Consider the following 20,171-nt stretch of genomic DNA (forward strand, 5'->3'; position numbering starts at 1 on the left):
GGGCGGAGAGAAGGGGGTTCACTCCACAGTGCCTGGCCCTGCCGGGCCCCCTCTGCTTCCAGCCCCCGCACGGGGCTTTTGTACTGGGTTGTCTTCCATCAACTTTGTGCTCATTAAACAGTAGGTGTGAAAGTGCTCAGAAGGTTTTCAAAAAGGCTTTGTTGTGCTTTTCCAAGGAAACTTGCAGAGATGGCGAGTACGGTCAAGTACTAGGCAGTGTCTACGCTGAGAAGGGCCTCGCTTCAAACTTTGATTTCTATCAAACTTGGACTCCTCCTCACTTGAGAAGTGAGACTTGAACGAATCTTTTTCAGACACGCCCTGTTCATACCTGAGCTTGATGGCCACCTGAAATACGCTGTTGAAACTACTGAGTAGGAAAGAGGGTGTAGGAAAATACCAGTCCTAAGCATCAAGTAGAGTGCTTTGTTAATTAAAAATCCCAGAAGGAAGGCGCACATACGACAAATTAGAACACAAGTAGAGCGCACACACGTGCGTGTTACCCCCAGAGACAGCTCCCGTTACGGGTTTGGCATCTCTCTGCGCAGATGTGGTCTATGCCTGTGTGTAGGGTGTGCGTCTGTGTGTGTGTGTATGATGTGTACGGACAGTCTCTTTGTCAAGAAAAACACCTGCTTTGCCCTTTGGCTGCAACTTTATTTTTCAGTTAACACTGTATCGTGGGTACCACTCCATTTCAGTGTATCAAGAGCAGCACCTTTTTCTATATTATCCCAACATGCGAAGATTACAGCAGTTGTAACAGTTTTCTAGTTTTTATTTTGCCCACAAATATAGGTCCCTCTGCTCACTGTTTTTGTAGGATGGACTCCTGAAAATGGAGCTGCCAGTTCAAATGAGTGTGCGTAGCGTGAAGAGCGGAGCACGCGGGACCCTGCCAGCCGCTTAGGAGAGGCCCCTCCCCCACGTCACTCGTAGGGTCGCTCAAGCAGGTGTGATGGGTGCGGAAGTCACAATGTCTCTGATGTTTCAAAGAGCAGTTCTGTCATCGCTAGTGGGGTTTGGGTGTCTCTGTTTACTTTCCATCTTCCCTACCAGGGAGTAAGCTGAGTGCTGTGTTGCAGAACCCCTCTGCCGCGCTCCCACGGCGCAGGGTGGCCGACGCTCCTGAGACAGGCAGCAGGGGTGCCGGCCAGACCGTGTCTCTCTTGCCCACCCCCTGTGCCCAGCGTCTGCAACCATACCGGTCACACAGGGAGGGGCCCTAAATGTCCAGTGTTTAAAGGCAGCTCACCCAATCGCTTTTCTGTCAGCTGTTTTTTCTTTCCTTGTTGCTTTATACGTTCATACCAATCCTGTCTCTGTCATGTATGCTACAAAAAATTTTAGTATTCTAGTCTGTCTTTTGTCTTTCTAGAGTTCTCTTTTTATTGTTATCGAGGGAAATAAATGTCCGTAAATCAAAGAGCCGCGCAGGCTCACTTGGGGAACAGCTGCCCCACCCCGCCCAGCCCTGCCCAGCCCTTTCATTTGCTTACTTTCCTGTGTGCCCGGGTTGTTGTTGTTTTTTTAGTTGAGGTACCGTTGATGTACAGTATTGTACACTGGACAGTTTTTAAAGGTCATATTTTGTCGTTTGTCGTTACTATAAAACGTTGGCTGTATTCCCCATGTGTCCCTGTACTTGCTTTCAATTCACCCCCACGCTTTGACAGATGGGGGAGCTGCTCTTCCAGGGCAGGTAGTCCGCAGCTCTGCTGCAGCCCGGAGGCCCCCCGCGGCCCCTGGGCCCCGCTGCACGGTGTCCTGGGAGCCTCGGCCTCTCTCCCCTGGACTCCACGTGCTCCTTTGTGTGTGGTCTCCTTCATCTTGGTGGTGCAGCTCTTCCAAGCTTTCTGAGAAATGGCGCGCGGAATGTGAGTTTTTTGAGTCCTCACGTGCTGGTAAATGCACTCATTCTGGCTCCCACGTGATGCATGATGCGGTCGGGTCTAGAAGCCACTTTCCTTCGGGACTTTCAGGTCCTCATCTCGCCCCGGGAGTGGGCCCTGCAGAACCCGACACTGCTCACAAGGTAGACCCTTGGGCCCTGCAGCTCTGAAACCTCTCCGGACACCCCCCGGCGAGGGGCTGCAGGCCACAGCGAGCCCACGCTGACCCTTTTGGGCACTGGGTCTCCTCTGATGCAGCAGCACACCTCCAGTTACTTTGCCAGTGCTTTTCCCTGCTCCGTTTGCTCTGTCCTCTCCTGGTGTTTCTGTTAATTTGATGTCGGGCCTTTTTACTCCCAATTTTCAGATTTCTCAGCTTCTTCTTCAGATATCTCCTTTCCGCTCTTTCACCTTTGTTTGAAGCGTCCTTCACTGTCCTTTCAGGATTCCGAAAAGGGCAGCTCTGAGCACACACGCACACACACACACACACACACACACACACAGAACTCTCTGAATTCTGTGCCGCTGCCCCCGCCACGTGCTGGGCACCCTTGGCGGCTCAGTCTCTGCTTTCCTCACTCGCTGCTGGGCGTGATGTCAGGACACGGCAGTGTTGCTTCCAGACAGCCTGACCTCAGTGCCCCTGAGAGGGGCCCCCACTGGGTCCGGGGGCCGCGCGTTCCCTGTTGTGGGGGCTGCACCGCCCTGGATCTCAGGAGCGGCTTCCGTCCCCGGGCCGGACCTGTGTTTGTGGAAACCCTGTGTCGGTTCAGCTGAGATCTTAGTAGGAGGAGGGTTGTTGTTTCCTTGCCTGTTAGTCTGGTGGGGTTTGGGCTTTCTTTTTTCTTTTTAAATAATGATAAAGTAAGAAACTCAGTGTAGAAATAGAAACAAATGAAAGTGAATCTACAGTTATCTCCACAATGTAAAAATAGTATTAAAGACAATAGAAGTGGATCCTCTAGCCATGGGGAAGGCTGCTCTGTAGTTGGATCCTCTCCATCTTTCGACATGAAAGTCTTGCCGGGAACCTTGCTTTATACACAAATATGCTGCAAAGCAGAGGGCGTCTCTCCCAGAACCAGCGCCTCCAGAGCAGGTTGAGCCTCTGGGAAGGGCTGGCACCTTCCTTGCCCATCTTTGATTTCTCTGGGGAGCGTCGTTTAGGGGGCCTGCTTCTCTCCTCTTCCCAAGATCCACAGAGCAACCGTCCTTTGCCTCCCAGCCTCCTTCAGGGTCACCCGGCAGCTGGGACCCCCAGCCCTGCCTGCTGTGCTCCACAAAGGGCAGAGTCACAGTGGCCGTGAGACACACACATGGCCCGGTTCTTATAACCCAAACCAGCTTACGTCCGATTCTGGGGGGCATTTGGTTATGTTGCTTGTTGCTCTAGACAGCAGTAAACTTCCTGTTCCAGAAAGATTAAAAACAGCAGGGTAGCTGATTAAAAACAAAAACAAAAGGTAAAAACTCTCCAGTTTGCAAATCCACAAGTAGCAGAAGCTTGAATGTAGTTGAGCAAAGCCTCGGAACACACGCGTCTCCTGGGTGGTGGTCTCACCACTGCCCTGGACTCCCGAGCTGCCTTCCTGTGTCTGGAGGCCACCGGGAGGGCCCGGCTGTGTGAGGCTGCCGTCTTCCCAAGACGGCCCACCCCCAGTGTGGGACTGGACTGGCCCGGGGGCGGGAGTGTCTGGGCTCCAGGCGCAGAGGCTGGGACCACCGTGGGCTTAAAGATGCGGGTTTGCAAAGGGCTCCACGCACACAAGCAGAGCTGTTAACCAAAACCAAACCAAGCCTAAGCACCTGTGCCCAGGGGTCAGGCGAACACCTGCAGGCAGCATGGCTAAGCCTCTCGCCGGGGCGGGTTGACCTTAGCACCCTCTCAGTGGCCGGGAGCTCGAGTGGGCAGCTGGCTCCTGGCCTGTTACGTGAGGGAGGAATTTGTGATTCTCAGGTGAACGGGAAAGTCTGTAATGTAGGGGTAATAGTAACATTCGTGGCCCAGAGCCCCCAAACCATCCCCGATGGCCGGGTTTCCTCCCAGCTACTTGTAAATGCGGTGCCGCTCCAACATGTATGCAACCCTCTGTCCGCAGACGGTTCACTAAAGGCATCAGGTGCACTTGCGTCGGTGTTTGGACTGACGGATGGGGCTGGACGTCTTCTGCCCGAGGCCTCAGGTTGCCACCTTGCTCCAGCCTGGAACAGTGCATCTGTGTTAAGCTAATATTTACCCAGTGAGCATATTCTTACACTGCCCACGAGATAACCGTGACCCCAGCTGTGTCTGCCTGCTTGTAATGGTGTCTCCTTTCCGTGCAGCATCTGAACCCAATCTGAAATTACGCTCCAGGCTAAAGCAGAAAGTGGCTGAAAGACGGAGCAGCCCCCTGTTACGCAGGAAAGATGGGCCAGTGGTCACGGCTCTAAAAAAGCGTCCTTTGGATGTCACAGGTATGTTCGTGCAAACCTGGCTGCCCTCTGAGAGGCTCTCCTGTGCGCTGTCCCTTCAGCACCGAAACCTGCCTCTGCGCATGTCCCCATCGCCGCCTGCCCCCTGCCCCAAGGGCTCTTGTACCCGCAGTGCCAGCCGCGGGAGTCCCAGGGCCACGGTTGGCACCCCAGCAGGGGGTCTCAGGCCCGTCCCTATCGCTGTACGGCGTGTCCTGTTCCCGACCTTGACCCAGCCGACCTTGACCCAGCCGGGCAGGTGAGAGCAGTCAGACCTCCTGACGTCACAGGAGACTTTCAGGAATTTTAAGTGGAGGCTTCTCTGAAGGTGGGGTTTTAACTGATCCTGCCCTCTCAGTGGTGAATGCCACGTTTCCTCCCTGCCCCACTGCCCATTAAACAGTGTCTGAACCGCTGGAAAGCGTGAGAATCTTCCTGGGAACAGTGGGAGGGACAGGGGCGGGGGAAGGAGGAGGGAGCTTGGGAGTTTCCGAGTCTCCGTTCACGCACTGCTCTCGGCCCCCACCTAGCGGCCGACTCGGGGGAGCACACCCACCAGGCAGAGCCCCGTCCTGGGATGCACCCCACTTCCCGACACACACCCCAGTCCCTAGGACGCACCTCACTTCCTGGGCGTGCACCCCACTTCCAGAGGGTGCACATCCACCAGCCCTAAAATCACGGGACAAAGGGGCTGCTCAGGCGGCCTGGTAACAGGAGGGGCGGGACCATGTTTGCACCAAGTGCAGGGTTTGGTGGGAAAACCAGGGCTCTCGGCAGCGTCCTTCAGGGTCAAGTTCCCAGGGAAGGAGGAGGGGCTCCTGGGTGCTGGTGCTGGTGAGGGGCCGGTAACCTCACCCTCAGATTTGAGTCCAGGGTCTGGGATGGGATGAGAGCCGGAGTGCCCTCACCCCTGTCCCGCAGCCCGGGGCTGAAACCCCTAGTCCGAGGGTCTGCCTCTGGACTTCGTGGGTTTGTGTGAAGCGGAGCCTGAGGCCTCATGCCCGGGGGCCCATCTTTGTCATCGTGTGCTCATCCTGGTAGAGAGATCACGGAAGGGTGTCACCTCAGGATCCTCTGCCTGGGGGATTCCGTTCAGACTCAGGCCTCGAATGAGTTAGAGCGTGTGTCTCACCACACGTGGGCCTCGCCTCTCTGGGGGATGCCAGGCCGCGGACGGCGGGCCCCTGCGTCTATTTCCAGTCCCGCCTCTGGTGGGACGCAGTCCCCGGCGGCTTCTTTCTGAGCGCCGGCTCTGGCGTCCGTGCTGTCAGCCTGTGACTGTGTCAGGACCGGGCTGGGCACCAAAATGGTGAGCTGCGTGCTCACCTCCAGGGAGCTTCCAGTCTAACTCCAGAGCCCAGACGTCACGCGTGGGGCAACTAACGCACCACACGTGGCCCCAGCTTGGCCCTGGGCTGTGTTACCCAAAGAGGGCACCACGAAGGCAGCGGGGCAGGGCAGCGGTGGAGGCCACGCCGGGCCCGGGGAAGCTCGACGGGTGAATGCAGGCAGCACGGAGATGAGGGATGGATTTCCCGGCCAGCACACCTCCCGGCGGCTGGAGAGGCAGGGTGCTCTGAGCAGAGCTGGCTTTCCACAAGACTGGAAAATAAGGAGTTCCAGGCAGGGAGGCTCCCAGAGAGAGCGGGGGCACCTCCCCCGGGGTACCGGGGAGGTGGTGAAGGTTCCTGAGCGGGAGAGGTGCACAGCGTCGCCGAAGCAGCTCCGCCGGCTGGTACAGGGGGACGGCGGTGAGACGGGGGCCAGAGGTGGCACTGGGATGATGGTGAGACAGGTCCCGGGACGTGGCAGCGTCACTCTGCCTGTTCCCAGTCCCTCGTCAAAGCCGTGCCCATCAGGGAAAGCAAAGGAGGGAATCAGCTGCCCTCCAACACTGTCCAGAGAAAATTGCCGTCAGCATCTGAGCATGTTTCCTTCCAGTCCTTCTTCTGTGCAGTTGTCACACGCCCTGTGTGCACTCGTATCCTCTCCTCCCTTGACGGTAGTCACAACACTTGCTGGCACCTTTAGTGGCATTCCATCGTGCTGACACAAATAATATCGTGACGGTTACGCGTTTATATTTATTTTCTTAGACCAGATTCCTTGAAGTGGAATGAAAAAATAATCAACGTTCTCGAGTTGAAAACGGGTGAAAAGTTGGAGAGATAGTATATATATATTTTTATTGCCCCCGAAGTTGTTGTGCTTTCACACACACACCTAGGAGAGCGTACCTGCCGATGCTGCTGACACAGGCCCGCTTACAGGAAGGGGGAGGGCCTCACCATGTGGGCGTCCGAGGCAGGGGGATGGCTGCCGTGGGGGTCGGGGAAACAAGCCCTGTCTTCACGCGTGAAGTGTGACACCTGCCAGCCCAGTCAGGTGGGGCGCGTGTGAATGGGACTTCACTGGGCGGAGACCAGGCTCTGGATCTGGTGGGAGGAGGGAGGGGAGCCGGGGCCTGAGTTCACCATCAGTGCCCCGGAGGGCGGGGCGGGCCCTCGAGTGGACAGAGTCACTTGCTGCCAGGGTGTCCCCAGGGGGACCGCTGCTCGGTGGAGAGGATGAGAGCGCTCACGGTCCCCTGGGTTGAGGGGGTCGTGCGTGTGCCCCTGGGGTCAGGTCTCCTTCCCCGCGTGAGCCGGGCCTGTGGGGTTGGGCGCTGGGGTATGGGCACTGCCATCCACACCAGCACCCTCAGCCTTCTCACTGTTACCCCGAGTTCGGCTGGAATCAGGTCTCAGAGTCGGCCAGGCCCCGCGGGCAGCTCCGTGGTCTCGTGCGCTGGAGGGTGGCCTGCTGAGCGCCCTCGGCGTGCCAGCTTAGGCAGGTGGCCCAGGCCTCCCCTCCTCGAGCCTGGGAGCCCAGATCAGGGCAGAGTCTTAGGTCAGCAGTGCCCGTGGTCAGTGAGTACTCAGGAGGCAAAGGCAAATGGCTCAGGCCGGCTCCCTCTGGAAGGTCTTAACCAGAGGCTGCCATTGATAAACAGCGTTCAGCCAGACAAGACCCTCCTGTTACGTCACGTGTTTGCACACACAGCCACAGTGGCTCCTTTGGAACTGAGGGGCAGACCCGGCTGGGACACACGGCCGCCTCGGTCCCAGCCCCGATGCGTGGGCTGGGGCCACCCCCCGCCCCGTCACAGCTACCTGGAGAGTATCTTGAGGTGGGTTTTCAGATAACCCTAATCAATGACAGAAGCCACCAGCTGTGCTCTTCCTTGGATGTTTGAAAAATGCAAAGATTAGCTCAAAGCAAATGTTGACCGAGGGGGCTCTATAAGCAAGTACAGTGAATCTGACCTTCCCCTGTTCACAGTCATTTGGCCTCTGTATTTTCTTGCCTTTTGTTGTTAGAATATCAGTAAGTGTTCAGGGTCTCCTTTTCTGGGGTTTACGATCATCTTGAGACTTTTCAAAAGGGGAATAAAGTCGAGAGTGTGCACAGCTGAGAAGGTGCCGGTGGGGCCTCCACGAGCCACAGGCTTGCGAAGCTCACAAGGGGTCGCTGGCAAAACAGAGCAAGGAATTGGCTCCATGGCCCTTGTTGGGGGCCGTGGTCCTGTTCTTCCTTGCTGGGACTTCTGCCGTCAGCCAGCTCAAAGCAGAAGTGCAGCTCTGAGGACAGGCGGCCAGCGCAGCTCAGGGCCTGGGAAGCGGTGTCCTTGCCTGACCTGAGTCAGGCTCACAGGTGTCTCTCCCGCCCCCAGACTCGGCCTGCAGCAGCGCCCCGGGCTCCGCACCCAGCTCACCCAACAACAGCTCCGGGAACGCCAGCGCGGAGAATGGGATCGCGCCCGCCGTCCCCAGCGTCCCGACTGAGGTCAGTGCCCAGCGCGCCTGTCCACGTCTGGTTTTTTGGCTCCAAAGAGCAGTTTCCAGCTGCCCTTCAATCTTGACTGTCAGGGGCAGCATTTCAGAAGCATCTCAGGAACCAGGAGCCTCTGACCACAGGGTCAGCGACCCTCACCTCTGCCGGTCAGACCCCAGGGTGCTGCAGGTTGGGAGGGATGTGGGTGCAGAGAGAGTTCCGGGAGAGCTCTCTCTGGGGGGCTGCTCCGGCCAGGTGGAGGGGCCCCAAGGCTGGCTGCAGGTCGTGCCCTGGACCAGACCTCGGTCAGGGCCATGTTCCGGGCCGGAGGTTCCAGAACCTTTGCTCCATATGCATTCATTTCCCTCCTTATTCACTTTCTCTCCCCCGGCTCATCCCACAAGTGTCTCTGGCGCTCCTGCCTCGTGCCAGCCCTGTGCCAGGCACCCTCCCCCCCGAAGGCCGGCTTCCAGTCTCTCCCGTGCCCACTGGGATGGGCAGGTGCTGACCGGTATCAGGGGCCCGAGGGCGGGGGCGACCGCTGGGGAGCCGGCTGCACACCTCGTTTCCCTGGACTGAGCCAGCTGTGCCGTGTCCTTTCTGCTCAGACGGTCCTACTGGCTGCAAGGTTCTCATGAGGTTTTCTACGTTCCTTCCAACGTACAGGAGGCTATAATTTATCAAATACTGGTATTTACTTTCTTCCTTAAATATTTAGAAATGAGTCCTGCCCTTCCAGAGGGTTGACAAGTCTTAGTTGGAGGACACAGGCGCACGTGTCCACTCCGTTTTCATTTCCAGTTTCTAGACACTTAAGGTATAAGCAGATTTTTGGAAACTAAGGTGACTGCTGGAAATGATTTTGTGCTACTGCCTCTAGCCTGCCGAATCCCCATTTCCTTTTATTCTTTTCCTTTATGTGCTACTTCTTTTAGTACCTGTGCATTTCAACCTACCGGTTTAAATACTTGTTTACATTATTAAAAGTTTTAACAACGCTTCTCTGTGAGACTGAGTTCACAGCTGAGGTCTACCTGTAATTAGCCTTAGAACTTGGCCTAGAAATCGCTCCCTGGAGTGAGATGTGAATGCTGCGTGTGGCTTGTCAATCGCTGTCGTAGAGCCTGATTTTATCTAAAACGGGCAGTTAGGTACCTAATGGTTCATACTGTAGAGGTGCCTTATTTGGGCGGATGCCAGTTTAAATTACGTGTTAATGTTTACACATCACATGTTAATGTGAATTAAGCTGCTGCGGATTAATAGATGTCAGAGGGCTCACAAGAAAGGTGAAGAGTGCAGCTTTCACGTTTTGCGTTAGACATTCCTGGTAACCGGCGGGTCTTTGAAAGTTTGATGGCGATTGGATGTCCTTTGTGGATTTCAAGTACAGTCAGAACTGGACATTCTCTCTGAGAGCTCCATTCTGTCTGCTCTCCTTCTCCAGTCCAGAGGTGAGGTGGGGTGCTCATGTGGGAGCGAGGCCCGCTGGCCCGGCGCCCCCTTTCCCTGCTTGACTGAGGGACTCTCAGCATCCTCCACCCCTCCCCCGCCCCGCTTACATGGAGGAAGCAGGGCTCCCCTGACCCGTGGACAGCCTCTCCCCAGGGGAAGACATTCAGCCGATGCCGAAAGCCAAGTGTGATTCGGGGGCGTGCAGAGGGCACGCTGCCCTGGCCCCGGCCTTCCTGGGCAGCTGGGCAGCTGAGAAGCACGTCCTAGGGCAGATGGAGATGGCCGGCACCGGAAATGCGGACAAATCAACATACCAGGCAATTCCCAGAAGGCTGCTTTAGTTCTAAAAATAAATCAGGTTTAAAAAAAAAAAAAAGCCTTGGTTATAAAGAGGAAATGACAACTTTCAAACATTAAATGTTTGCTTATTTTGTTCCTGGACAAAGCCAGGAACAAAATCGTGCTTTCCTTGCCAATCTCAATCACTTTCTCTAAATCATAGCTTGCTGATATTTTTTGTATCTAGAAAAAGGGCTACTTTTTAAGGTAGCCCTTTAATCATTACTGTACAATTGAATATATGAATGAACTAAAGGTGGCCGCAGCCATCTCTCTGGGGAAGATGCACTAACTTCCCTCCCAGGTGAGGAACGCCGGTCCTTCCTGCTCTGCCCTTAGAGCATGAGGACGGAGTTTATCACGTGCGTGTGTGTTTCCAAGTAACACCAAGTATGACACCATTAAGCCACCTAGGAAATTCTGCAAAGCACTGAATACCTGCGCACGTGCCCTGGGGTGGTAATCGCCCAGTCCTCTGATGGACTTTCCAGCCGGGGCTACAGGCAGCCTGCCATTGTTTACAGTAACTTGTGACAACTTTCAGCTCATGTTTTTTTTTAACCTTGCAAAAGTGAAATTTTAAAGCACCCAAAATGTTTCTCATCCTTAATTATATAGTCCATTGTGAGAAGAGCTAGGAGAGAACTGGTTAGGTATCCATCGCTAGTGTTATTTTCCATGACACCACCAGCTAGCGTCACGGCAACCACCTTCTCGTCCTCTTCTTCCTGTGCCCTTGGCCCTGCACACGTCACTGGGCGTCTAGTGAGGGAGGATACCGTGTGAATAGGACAGTGTCCTTTTAGCAAAGAACCTTCATTCTAGAAGCAAAAAGATGTGAAATACGACAGCAGTTCAAGTCCTCGGGGACGGGTACTTACCCGCACGTGATAAATAAGTTCCCAAGTCATCAACAAGATTTTTCCAACCTGAACGTCCCCATGTGTAAACATGCCCTCATGGATTTATCCTCTGACACGCTGTAGCACAGCGTGGACGCTGCTGCAGAGAGCGCTCCTGTGGCCAAGTCTGTGTGCGTCCAGCTTTATCTCCTAAGGGTGCATTCTGAGGGTGGAGTGGGATTTTAGGATTTAAGGTTCGATCCGGTTTTAAGGCTTTTGACACGGATTGCCAAATTGTCCTGCAGAAGGAGCACACCGATTTATGAGCCAGCCAGCAGTGTGTTTCTGTTTCTCTGGGTCAAGGTGCTGTAGTCGTTTTTGAAAATCTTTGCCAACTGGATAGGTTTTTAAATGTTTTTAGATTTTTAGGTATGTTTTTAGATTACTGATGATGTTGAGTATTTTTTTTCTATGAGTTTTTTTCTCCATACGGGTTCTTCTTTGTCATTTCTCACTACTTGTTTGATTTGCATGTTCTTTATATATTGGTCTTTGTCTCTACTATACGTTGCCAACCTTGTTGTGACCATTATTTGCCTTTTATGTAAGGGGATTTTTTTTTTTTTTTTTGCGGTACGCGGGCCTCTCACTGCTGTGGCCTCTCCCGTTGCGGAGCACAGGCTCCGGACATGCAGGCTCAGTGGCCATGGCTCACGGGCCCAGCCACTCCGCAGCATGTGGGATCTTCCCGGACTGGGGCACGAACCCGCGTCCCCTGCATCGGCAGGCGGACTCTCAACCACTGCGCCACCAGGGAAGCCCGGGATTTCTTTTTTAATCAATACTTTCTTCTCTGGTTTCTACCTCTCATGATAAATATATTGTCCTAGATTTTATTCTGATAGTTTACAACGATGAGTGAATTGAATAAGAACAAAACAAGAGAGTGAAGAATTGTGAATCAGGCTGCAGTGCTTGTAGCCTGCTTTGAATGCCGTGTTTGCCCCCGTGCTGTCCTCGTTAATAGATTTCTGTACCGGGGATCTCAGAACTGGGCATGGTCTGCCGCCAAGTGTTTTCTGTGGTCGTTTGCCTTGGCAAGTGTCACCCAGGCTTGGCAGTGCAGAGCCTGTGTGATGGCCCTGTGTGCTCTGTCCCCAGACCAGCCTGGCACACAGACTCGTGACGCGAGAAGGCTCGGTGGGCCCGCTGCCCCTGTACACGTCACCATCCCTGCCCAACATCACGCTGGGACTTCCCGCCACCGGCCCCTCCGCGGTAAGTGGGTGCCCACGGGTCTGGGTGGCAGTGGCGTGGGGCGGCTGTCCCAGGCCCTTGACCCTGGGAGCCTGGTTGTGCCTCTCCAGGGGGCGGCCAGCCAGCAGGAGGCCGAGAGACTGGCCCTCCCGGCCCTCCAGCAACGCATCTCGCTCTTCCCCGGCACCCACCTCACCTCCTACCTGGGCACTGCACCCCTGGAGCGCGACTCGGGGGCGACTCCCAGCTCCCTTCTGCAGCACGTGGTCCTCCTGGAGCAGCCGCCCGCGCAGACGCCCCTCGTCACAGGTGAGCATGCTGCAGGCCGCGTCAGGCCGTCGTGGGCTCCCCGGGAGGGACGGCGGGGTGGCTTGTCCCCCCAGAACTTCTGGACTTGCCCCTCGCATGCCCGGCTGTGGCTGGATAGACCAAGTCCACTCGCAGAGCCAGGTGCGTGGAAGCAGGAGCATCAGACACACTTCCTGGTTACTTTCCCGAGAGCAGGCTGGCAGCCCCTCATGGGTCTGCCCTTCGGGTCGTCGGACACGTGATGGAAGCCCAGGGCTGGCTCTGGTGGGCAGCGGGTTTCTATTAGCAGTAACATTTTTGTTAATGTGCCCCATCTAAGGGGTGGTTATATTTAGAAAAAAATAGAGTTGCTGTGAAATTTGCCTAGCAACAACAGTGTAAGAGTGTTACCTTCCGAGTGACGGCGTGCGTGGGGCTCGCCATGAAATGAGGGGGCCCTGCCGTAGGGTCATCACCCCGGGTCCAGGCACCACCCAGCGGGGTGTTCAGCTTCCTCCCTGGCTTTTACAGGGGCCTGCTGAGCCCTGAGGATCAGCGGGGTGGCCCTGACCTCACTCCCTCCTCAGCTGTTAGGTGCTCTGGTTGTGGTGGTGACTCTTGGTCTTTCATCGTTTTTAACCTTCAACCTCGCTCTCTCCCTCACTTCCCTGCTGGCCTGTCTGTCCTTCCTGGGGGTCTCATGGGCCCTTCCCCGCCCCCTCCCTGATCCTGGGATCTCTGGAGTCACCCTACACTCGTAGGAAGGCCCGGGAAGCCCTGCCAGGGTCCAGAGCGGGGCCAGTGTGGCCACCCACATTGAAACTGAAGGCTAACAGCAGAGGGAGAGATTTGACGGGGAGTCCCACACGCGACTCATCAGATGCTCACGTGGCCGCTGGCTGTGGGGCAGTAGGAACGTGGAACACTCCGTCAGCCCAGGAAGCTCTGTCGGACAGCTCCGGCGTGGCGCGTAGCCCCAGCTCTCAGCGTGGAAGCAGCCTGCGTAGGCCTCCCTCTCTCCTCCCGCGCAGCACGCGGGATGCCGCTCGCCCAGCACTGGCAGGGCCCGCACGACACCTTCCGCACCCACCGCCCTTTTCTCAGAGCCCTTCCTCTGCATCAGGCCCCACTCCGGTGCCCCCCAGCCCTCCTCCCGGGCACTCTGCAGGCAGTTTCTGGGCATGCTTCCTTCCCCCTGGAGAACAGACGCTGGGCTTTTCTTTCCTACGACCTTGCCACCCCCCGCGGTGTTTTGTGCTGGAAGGTACACGGTAGACATTTCTGCAATGGAGTCATGTGCCAGGAGGGGTGTCTGAGCAGAGTCAGGAAGGGTCATTGCAGGTTTGCCTCCGGCAGGTTCCCTGAGGTTCCCCAGTGGTCGGCCCACAGACCTGCCTGCTTGCTGGTGGTCACTATGGACAGACAGACAGTGTCAGAGCTAGAACCGCATCATTTCACAAATACTCAGAAGCAGGTCCCTATGGGCGGGGCAGCCTGGGCCCTCCCCCCGCCCAACCCAGCCGGCCTCTGCAGGCAGCTGGCCATCCAGGACAGAATTTGATCCTAATTTACTGTGCCCTCGTGCTTGAAAGTTTTACAACATATACTGAAAACCAACTGCTTTTGAGTTATCATCAAAAACTCTCGTTAATGATCTAAGGGGTCATCTTTAGGTTCTGAACCGGAAGCTAGCTGCCAGCTGATGGCTTTGCTACTGGAAGGTCAGGGTGTCCAGTTTTCAGTGATGCTGATCACTGCATTTGTCCCCGAGCGTGGTAGCCCCACAGTTTTACCCTCCAGGGGCACTGGGGTCAAATTTGGGGTGAGTGGGATGGGGGTGAGAGGTGAGGAACGGAGGCAGAACAAAACTGGGCTCCAGCCCGAAAGGCCTGCGCCCCGGGCAGCTCCGTGTCCAACCCAAGCATCGCCGGCGTCGGGGTGTGTAAGACCTCTCCACTGTCAGCGCACGCCCACGGCCCCGCGGGAACCACGGCCTGTGTCCTCTGGGAGGCGTCGCCCGGTGAAGGCAGGCGTCTGCGCCGTCGTCAAGCTGCTGGAGGCCCAGATCAGAGAGAAGGGAGCCCTGGAGAACCCGCAACAGCAGCAGGAACCGGAGTCCCAGCCTCGCTGGCCCACTTGAGCTCCTTGTTCCTGAGCCTGTGTCCAACCGGACGTCAGATCTCCATGGAATTAGTATTCCCTCCTCTAGAAGCGAGAGAAGCTTCTCTGCGGGATATGATGTGGGGTCGGCCCAGATCACCCCAGCGCAGGGCTCTGCTGTCCCATCACCTGTTACACCCTCGTCCTTGGGGGCCCACAGGAGCTTTAAAAACAACAAGGGATGTTTTCCAAGAAGGGACCTTTTCAGTAACTAAGTAGCCTTTTAACCCCATAAATGCAGCGTTGTGTGGCGTGTCCTTATCTCCGTGAAATGGTTTAATCCCCCACAATACCTACATCAACAATTGACGAATTCTGAAAGACTTCTTTACGATGATGCCGTTCTTTTTAAAAATACTTTTCTAGAAAGCTGGGGAGAGAACGATTCTATTCTATCTCGAATGCATTTTGAGTTATTCACTTTAATTTAGTAGTCAAGCAGACAGTAAAGTTTAAGATAACTTACCTTTCCAGAAAACTACTGGTTTGGATAAAAAGAGATGGTGGCTTAGGGAACTGTGGTTGATTAACTTTTTGAAAAGGTAACAAGGGACAGTTTTGCTAGGGTTGAGGGTTTTTTCCTGTTGGCACAAAGTAGTATTTTTAATTCAAAAATAGCCCCATGAAGGGACCAGGAAAAGACTGAGAGTCCGTACCCACCGGGGGTCTCAGCCTCGACTAAACATAGCGACACAGCCCCACTGGCTTTGGAGACCCTGGGGGAGGGCAGGAGCCACCCACCTGTCAGCAGGGCCACCTCAGGCAGGTGCCCCGTCGCAGAAGCCAAGAGCTGGCATTTCAGTTTACCTGCTGTTTCTCCTGGTCAGACACCCTGATCTGGGGTCATAGTCTGCCTGAGTGATGTTTAAATGTTGTTCAGGTGCCAGGGAACAGACACTCAGGTGGCCTGGGATGGGTTTGTTATACCCTTTTGCCCATGGAACTGGGGAAAAATGGTAAACTATCTAAACCAACAATTTGTGAAAGAAAAAAATACTGGGACTTCCCTGGTGACGCAGTGGTTAAGAATCTGCCTGCCAATGCAGGGAACATGGGTTCGAGCCCTGGTCCGGGAAGATCCCACATGCCGCAGAGCAACTAAGCCCGTGCGCCACAACTACTGAGCGCATGCGCCACAACTACTGAAGCCCACGTGCCCTAGAACCCATGCTCTGCAACAAGAGAAGCCACCGCAATGAGAAGCCCGTGCACCGCAACAAAGAGTAGCCCCCGCTCGCCGCAACTAGAGAAGGCCCGCGCACAGCAACAAAGACCCAACGCAGCCAAAAATAAATAAATAAAAATCAATCAACACTCATTAAAAAAAAAATACTGATGGTTGGAATACAAAGCAATACAGGAGGAAAAACGTTTACCTTCCTGGGTTTTGCGTGAAGAGGTTGCATTTTAAAACAAGATTCAAACACAGATTCAAACAAGACCCTGTCCCATCAATATAGATTCTTAACTGAAAAACTTAGTCCAGGCACGGGTACAGCCAAGCTGCCCTTTTCCTATCAGCTGGTAGCAAAAGCTTTCCAGAAATTCATAGAAAGAGATTTTGGCAATGTGCATCAGGATTTTTTAAAGTGTTAATGCCCTCTGTGTGTACAAAATCTATGCTTTAAGAGAACTTTAGGATGGTTTGAGCCCTAGGGACCACCGATCCTCAGACCCTGGTTCTGTGGGCTGTCGGGGAGGAGCCTGCTCTTCCAGGACACTCTGGAGCCACCAGAACCCTGGCCCCTTCCTCAGCCGGACCGGGGCCCCTCTGAGGGCATTTGTGCCGGGACCATTCTCGTTTACGGCCTGGACCTGGCTGTCCGGGGACCAGATGATGGAAGGCCTCTGCCCTGAAGCCCAAGCTTAGAGCAGGCCCGGCGGGCTGCAGGGAGGCGGTGCCAGACCGGCCGGCCTCCAACAGTCACTCAACGGCCCTCTCCCCTCCCCTCTGCTGCCTCTCCCCCCTGTGTTCTCTTCAGACCGCTATCTTGCAGGCCTGGGAGCGCTGCCCCTGCACGCGCAGCCCCTGGTGGGGGCGGAGCGCGTGTCCCCGTCGGTGCACAAGCTGCGGCAGCACCGCCCGCTGGGCCGCACGCAGTCGGCGCCGCTGCCCCAGAGCGCGCAGGCACTGCAGCACCTGGTGGTCCAGCAGCAGCATCAGCAGTTCCTGGAGAAGCACAAGCAGCACTTGCAGCAGCCGCAGCTGCACCTCAGCAAGGTGAGGCCGGGCTGCGGCGGGCGGTGGGGCCTGCGGGCTTGGGCGCGGCTGCAGCGCGCTGTGCGCGTGAAGCGTCTCTTTCCCGGGGGGTTATTCTACTTGGCCCGCACGGTTCTCTGGGGTCTCTTAAGGGCACTTAACCCTCTTAAGCAGACCCGCAGCAGAGAGGCCCCAACGGAGGCACGGGGCCCCCAAAGCACGGGTTCTGAGCCCCTTGGCACTCGTGCCCTGCCCACCTGTTGCAGCAGCCTCGTCGGAAGGGCTCCCGCCCAGAGGTCTGCATCCCTCCACGGTCTGGACGGTCACTCGGGGCCCCCTTCCGGCGGGAAGCAGCGGCGAGGCTAGCGGGGCCCTGCTGGTTATGGGGATGGAGGGGCAGCAGCTCTGAGTGGCTTGTTTCTAATGCTTACATTCGAAGTGAAGCCTCCTTCTGTCAGAGGAGACGAGCCACTTCGGAACGTGGTCCAGCGGTTCCTCCGAAGGTTAACCGTGGAGCGACCACGTTGCCTGGCAGCTCGGGGGCATCTGTCCGGGAGAACTCAGGGCGAGGGCCTGGCCACAAGCACTCACAGCAGCGCTGCTCCGGATGGGTGGGCCGGGGGCAGCCCCCATGCCCATCACATGGTGCGTGATAAACAGCGTGTCACGTCCATACGACGGGACGTTGCTCAGCCACAAAGAGGGAAGAAGCACCGACACAGGCTGCACGTGGGTAAACCCCAAAAACGTGGTGCTGAGTGAAAAAGACCAGGCACAAAAGACTAATAAACACATGGTGCGTGATTGCATTCACGTGAAACGTCCAGAACAGGCAGACCCATAGACAGAAAGCAGCTTGGTGGTCACCAGGGGCTGGGGGTGCGACGCTTCTTTATGAGAGCGTGGAAGCGTTCTAAAAGCAGCTTATGGTGATGGTTGCATAACTCTGTAAACATACTAAAAACCACTGTGTTATACAATTTAAAGGGCGTGAATTTTATGCTATATGAATTACATCTCAATAAAGCTGTTAAAAAAATAAGAGGTTGAGGTGATAGGAAGCAACTTTGGGCATTTTCTGAAGGAAACGTGAGAACGCTGGTGGATCGGGGGCAGCGAGCCCTGATTGTGGACGTGTCTGCTTCCTGTGAAAACTCACCCGTCATTTCCCCTTTCGGGTGGGTCACCTGTGCTCCACTTGTCAGGTGCGCATAGGCCTCTGTCTGCTTCCCTGGGGGATGGAAGGGTCAGGGATGGGAGGGTCCCAGGGACGAGGGAAGGGTCATGTGTCGAGGTGCCCGGCAGGTGAGGTGCCCGGCAGGTGGGACGTGCCTGGCAGGTGCAAGGTGGAGAGGTGAGGAGGGACCCTGCCCTCTCCAGGGATGAGGCCAGACGCTCAGGGCAGGCCAAGCCCAGACCCCTGCCGCCCACCAGGTGCTGGGACACAGGCTCACCAGCCCTGCCCCGGAGCCCCCTTGGCTGCGCGGGCTTTCCTACCAGGCAGCACAGGGAGGTGTCAGTAGTGGGAGGGGCCACTGAAGCCAGCCCCCCACTCGGGCAGGAAAGGCCCCTGGTCAGGGTGGACGAGCGGGGCATCGCCAAGTGTCAGAAGCGTCAAAGGCACTTCACGTCACCTTCCTAATACTGACGGGCTTCTTTTCTTTTTTTTTTTTTTTTTCTGCGCTACGCGGGCCTCTCACTGCTGTGGCCTCTCCCGTTGCGGAGCACAGGCTCCGGACGCGCAGGCTCAGCGGCCATGGCTCACGGGCCCAGCCGCTCCACAGCATGTAGGATCTTCCCGGACCGGGGCACGAACCCGTGTCCCCTGCATCGGCAGGCGGACTCTCAACCACTGCGCCACCAGGGAAGCCCCCAACCGGCTTCTTATTGTACTACGTCATTGACCGAGTGATGGATGGGTAGGAGGTTCTAGGGAGACAGGAAGCACCTGTCCGTGTGTGGTGCCTTCTTCACAGAGGGAGTTAGAAGCTGGCTGATCCCCTGGGTTTTGTTCTGAGTGATTTGCCATAGCGAACGACAGTTGGCTGAAGTGTTTGTACGCTGTTCCCCTGGGATGCTCAGGGAGCTGACAGTCACATCTAGTACCGCCAGCACTGACGTTTCTGCCCTTCATCTCCGGGGGCTTGTACCCTGACGGCCCCCGAGCGGCTCCCTGCAGCCCTGGCCAGCGTGCGCCGGGATGGCAGCCATTCCTCGCGTGCTTCACTGCTTGTTCAGCCTCCACTGTGAATACGAAAACGGGGCCTCGTTTGTTTGCGTGTCTAATGGTGAGTGTACCCAATGCCCTTTAAATACTGGCCTGCTCACCAGTTAGGTCTGGGCCCTGAACTCTAGTCTGGCTTTTAGAAGCTTCTTGTTATGAACGTGGCTTACATCTGTTCTCGTTTAATCGATGAGAGGGTGCTCCCGAGATCCTAAGGGTCTTTGGGAGACAAAGAGCTGCTGCATTTGTCCCGTCTGCTGCGGCATCACCGCCGACACCTCCGCTGTCGCACTCACTCGCAGCGAGCCTTCCTTCCTCTCACGGAGCCAGATCTGCTGAGTGACCGGCCCAGCCTGTGGATGCAGAGCTGCGTTTCACAGATGGACAGGGAGAGAAACAGACCTCTGCCTGTGGCCATGGCCCAAGGAGACTGGCTGCACACACACCGGTGTCACTGCTGAGAGAAGACCCCTGGCAGGTGTGTGGCAGGCCCTTCGGCGTCACAGGGAGGCCGCCACGTAGGGACAGCCCTCCCCCCCACCCCAGTGTGGAGTTTCCGCCCCCCGAGAGGTGCTGCATCCTGCCAGGCCCTGCCAGGACGGGCCGCAGGGATGGGGGTCGTGCCCCTGGGATCCCTGACAGTGAAGCTGCAGGGGGAAGGGCGGGGACACTCCTCACCCAGGCCGACCTGGGAGGCGAGGGCGAGTGTGCCCGGGCTGGGGGCAGGAACCCCACCACACGGGACAGAGGACGCACGTGGAAACCTGAGGCTTGCACATCCAGCCCTTGAACCCCTCTGCCCGTCATTCATGGAAAGAAGTAGAACACAGCCCACAGACCTCGCACTGACGTCCGCAGGCAACACGATCACACCACCCCAACCCCTGACGGCCCGGCTCCACGCCGACGGACACACGCCCGACCCGAGGGCCCCGCGGGGGGCACCGCCCACGTCTCTCCTGAGGGGGCAGCCCTCCTCCACCTCCAGGGCACTTTACAGAGTACGTGGACTCTCCCGAAATGTCAGCCTCGTACAGGACACCTGAAGACAAATTCTCACCTGTAGCTGGACCCAAATCAGACCAAAAAGGCCACGAGTGGCGTTATTGGAACAATGGAGGAAACTTAAATACAGGTCACCGGGATCATACACAGTTACTAAGTTCACACGTAACACACAGTGGGTACGGGTACTGAATTCATCTGTGGAACACAGCAGATACAGCAGGTACGGTTGC

General features: G+C 56.3%; 1 protein-coding gene across 3 annotated transcripts in view; it reads left to right on the forward strand.

Annotated features, from left to right (window-relative positions):
- HDAC4 (histone deacetylase 4) overlaps positions 1 to 20,171 on the forward strand; it is a 241,325-nt gene that overhangs the window by 164,483 nt on the left and 56,671 nt on the right. For all 3 annotated transcript variants that reach the window (XM_082658828.1, XM_082658829.1, XM_082658830.1), the window contains 5 exons: positions 4,224 to 4,355; positions 8,068 to 8,180; positions 11,966 to 12,082; positions 12,172 to 12,370; positions 16,492 to 16,730. In XM_082658828.1, coding sequence (XP_082514954.1) covers positions 4,224 to 4,355; positions 8,068 to 8,180; positions 11,966 to 12,082; positions 12,172 to 12,370; positions 16,492 to 16,730 — 800 coding nt within the window. The remainder of the gene's footprint in view (positions 1 to 4,223; positions 4,356 to 8,067; positions 8,181 to 11,965; positions 12,083 to 12,171; positions 12,371 to 16,491; positions 16,731 to 20,171) is intronic.

Source organism: Grampus griseus, assembly GCF_964374135.1.
Source record: "Grampus griseus genome assembly, chromosome: 7".
Lineage (NCBI taxonomy): Eukaryota > Metazoa > Chordata > Mammalia > Artiodactyla > Delphinidae > Grampus > Grampus griseus.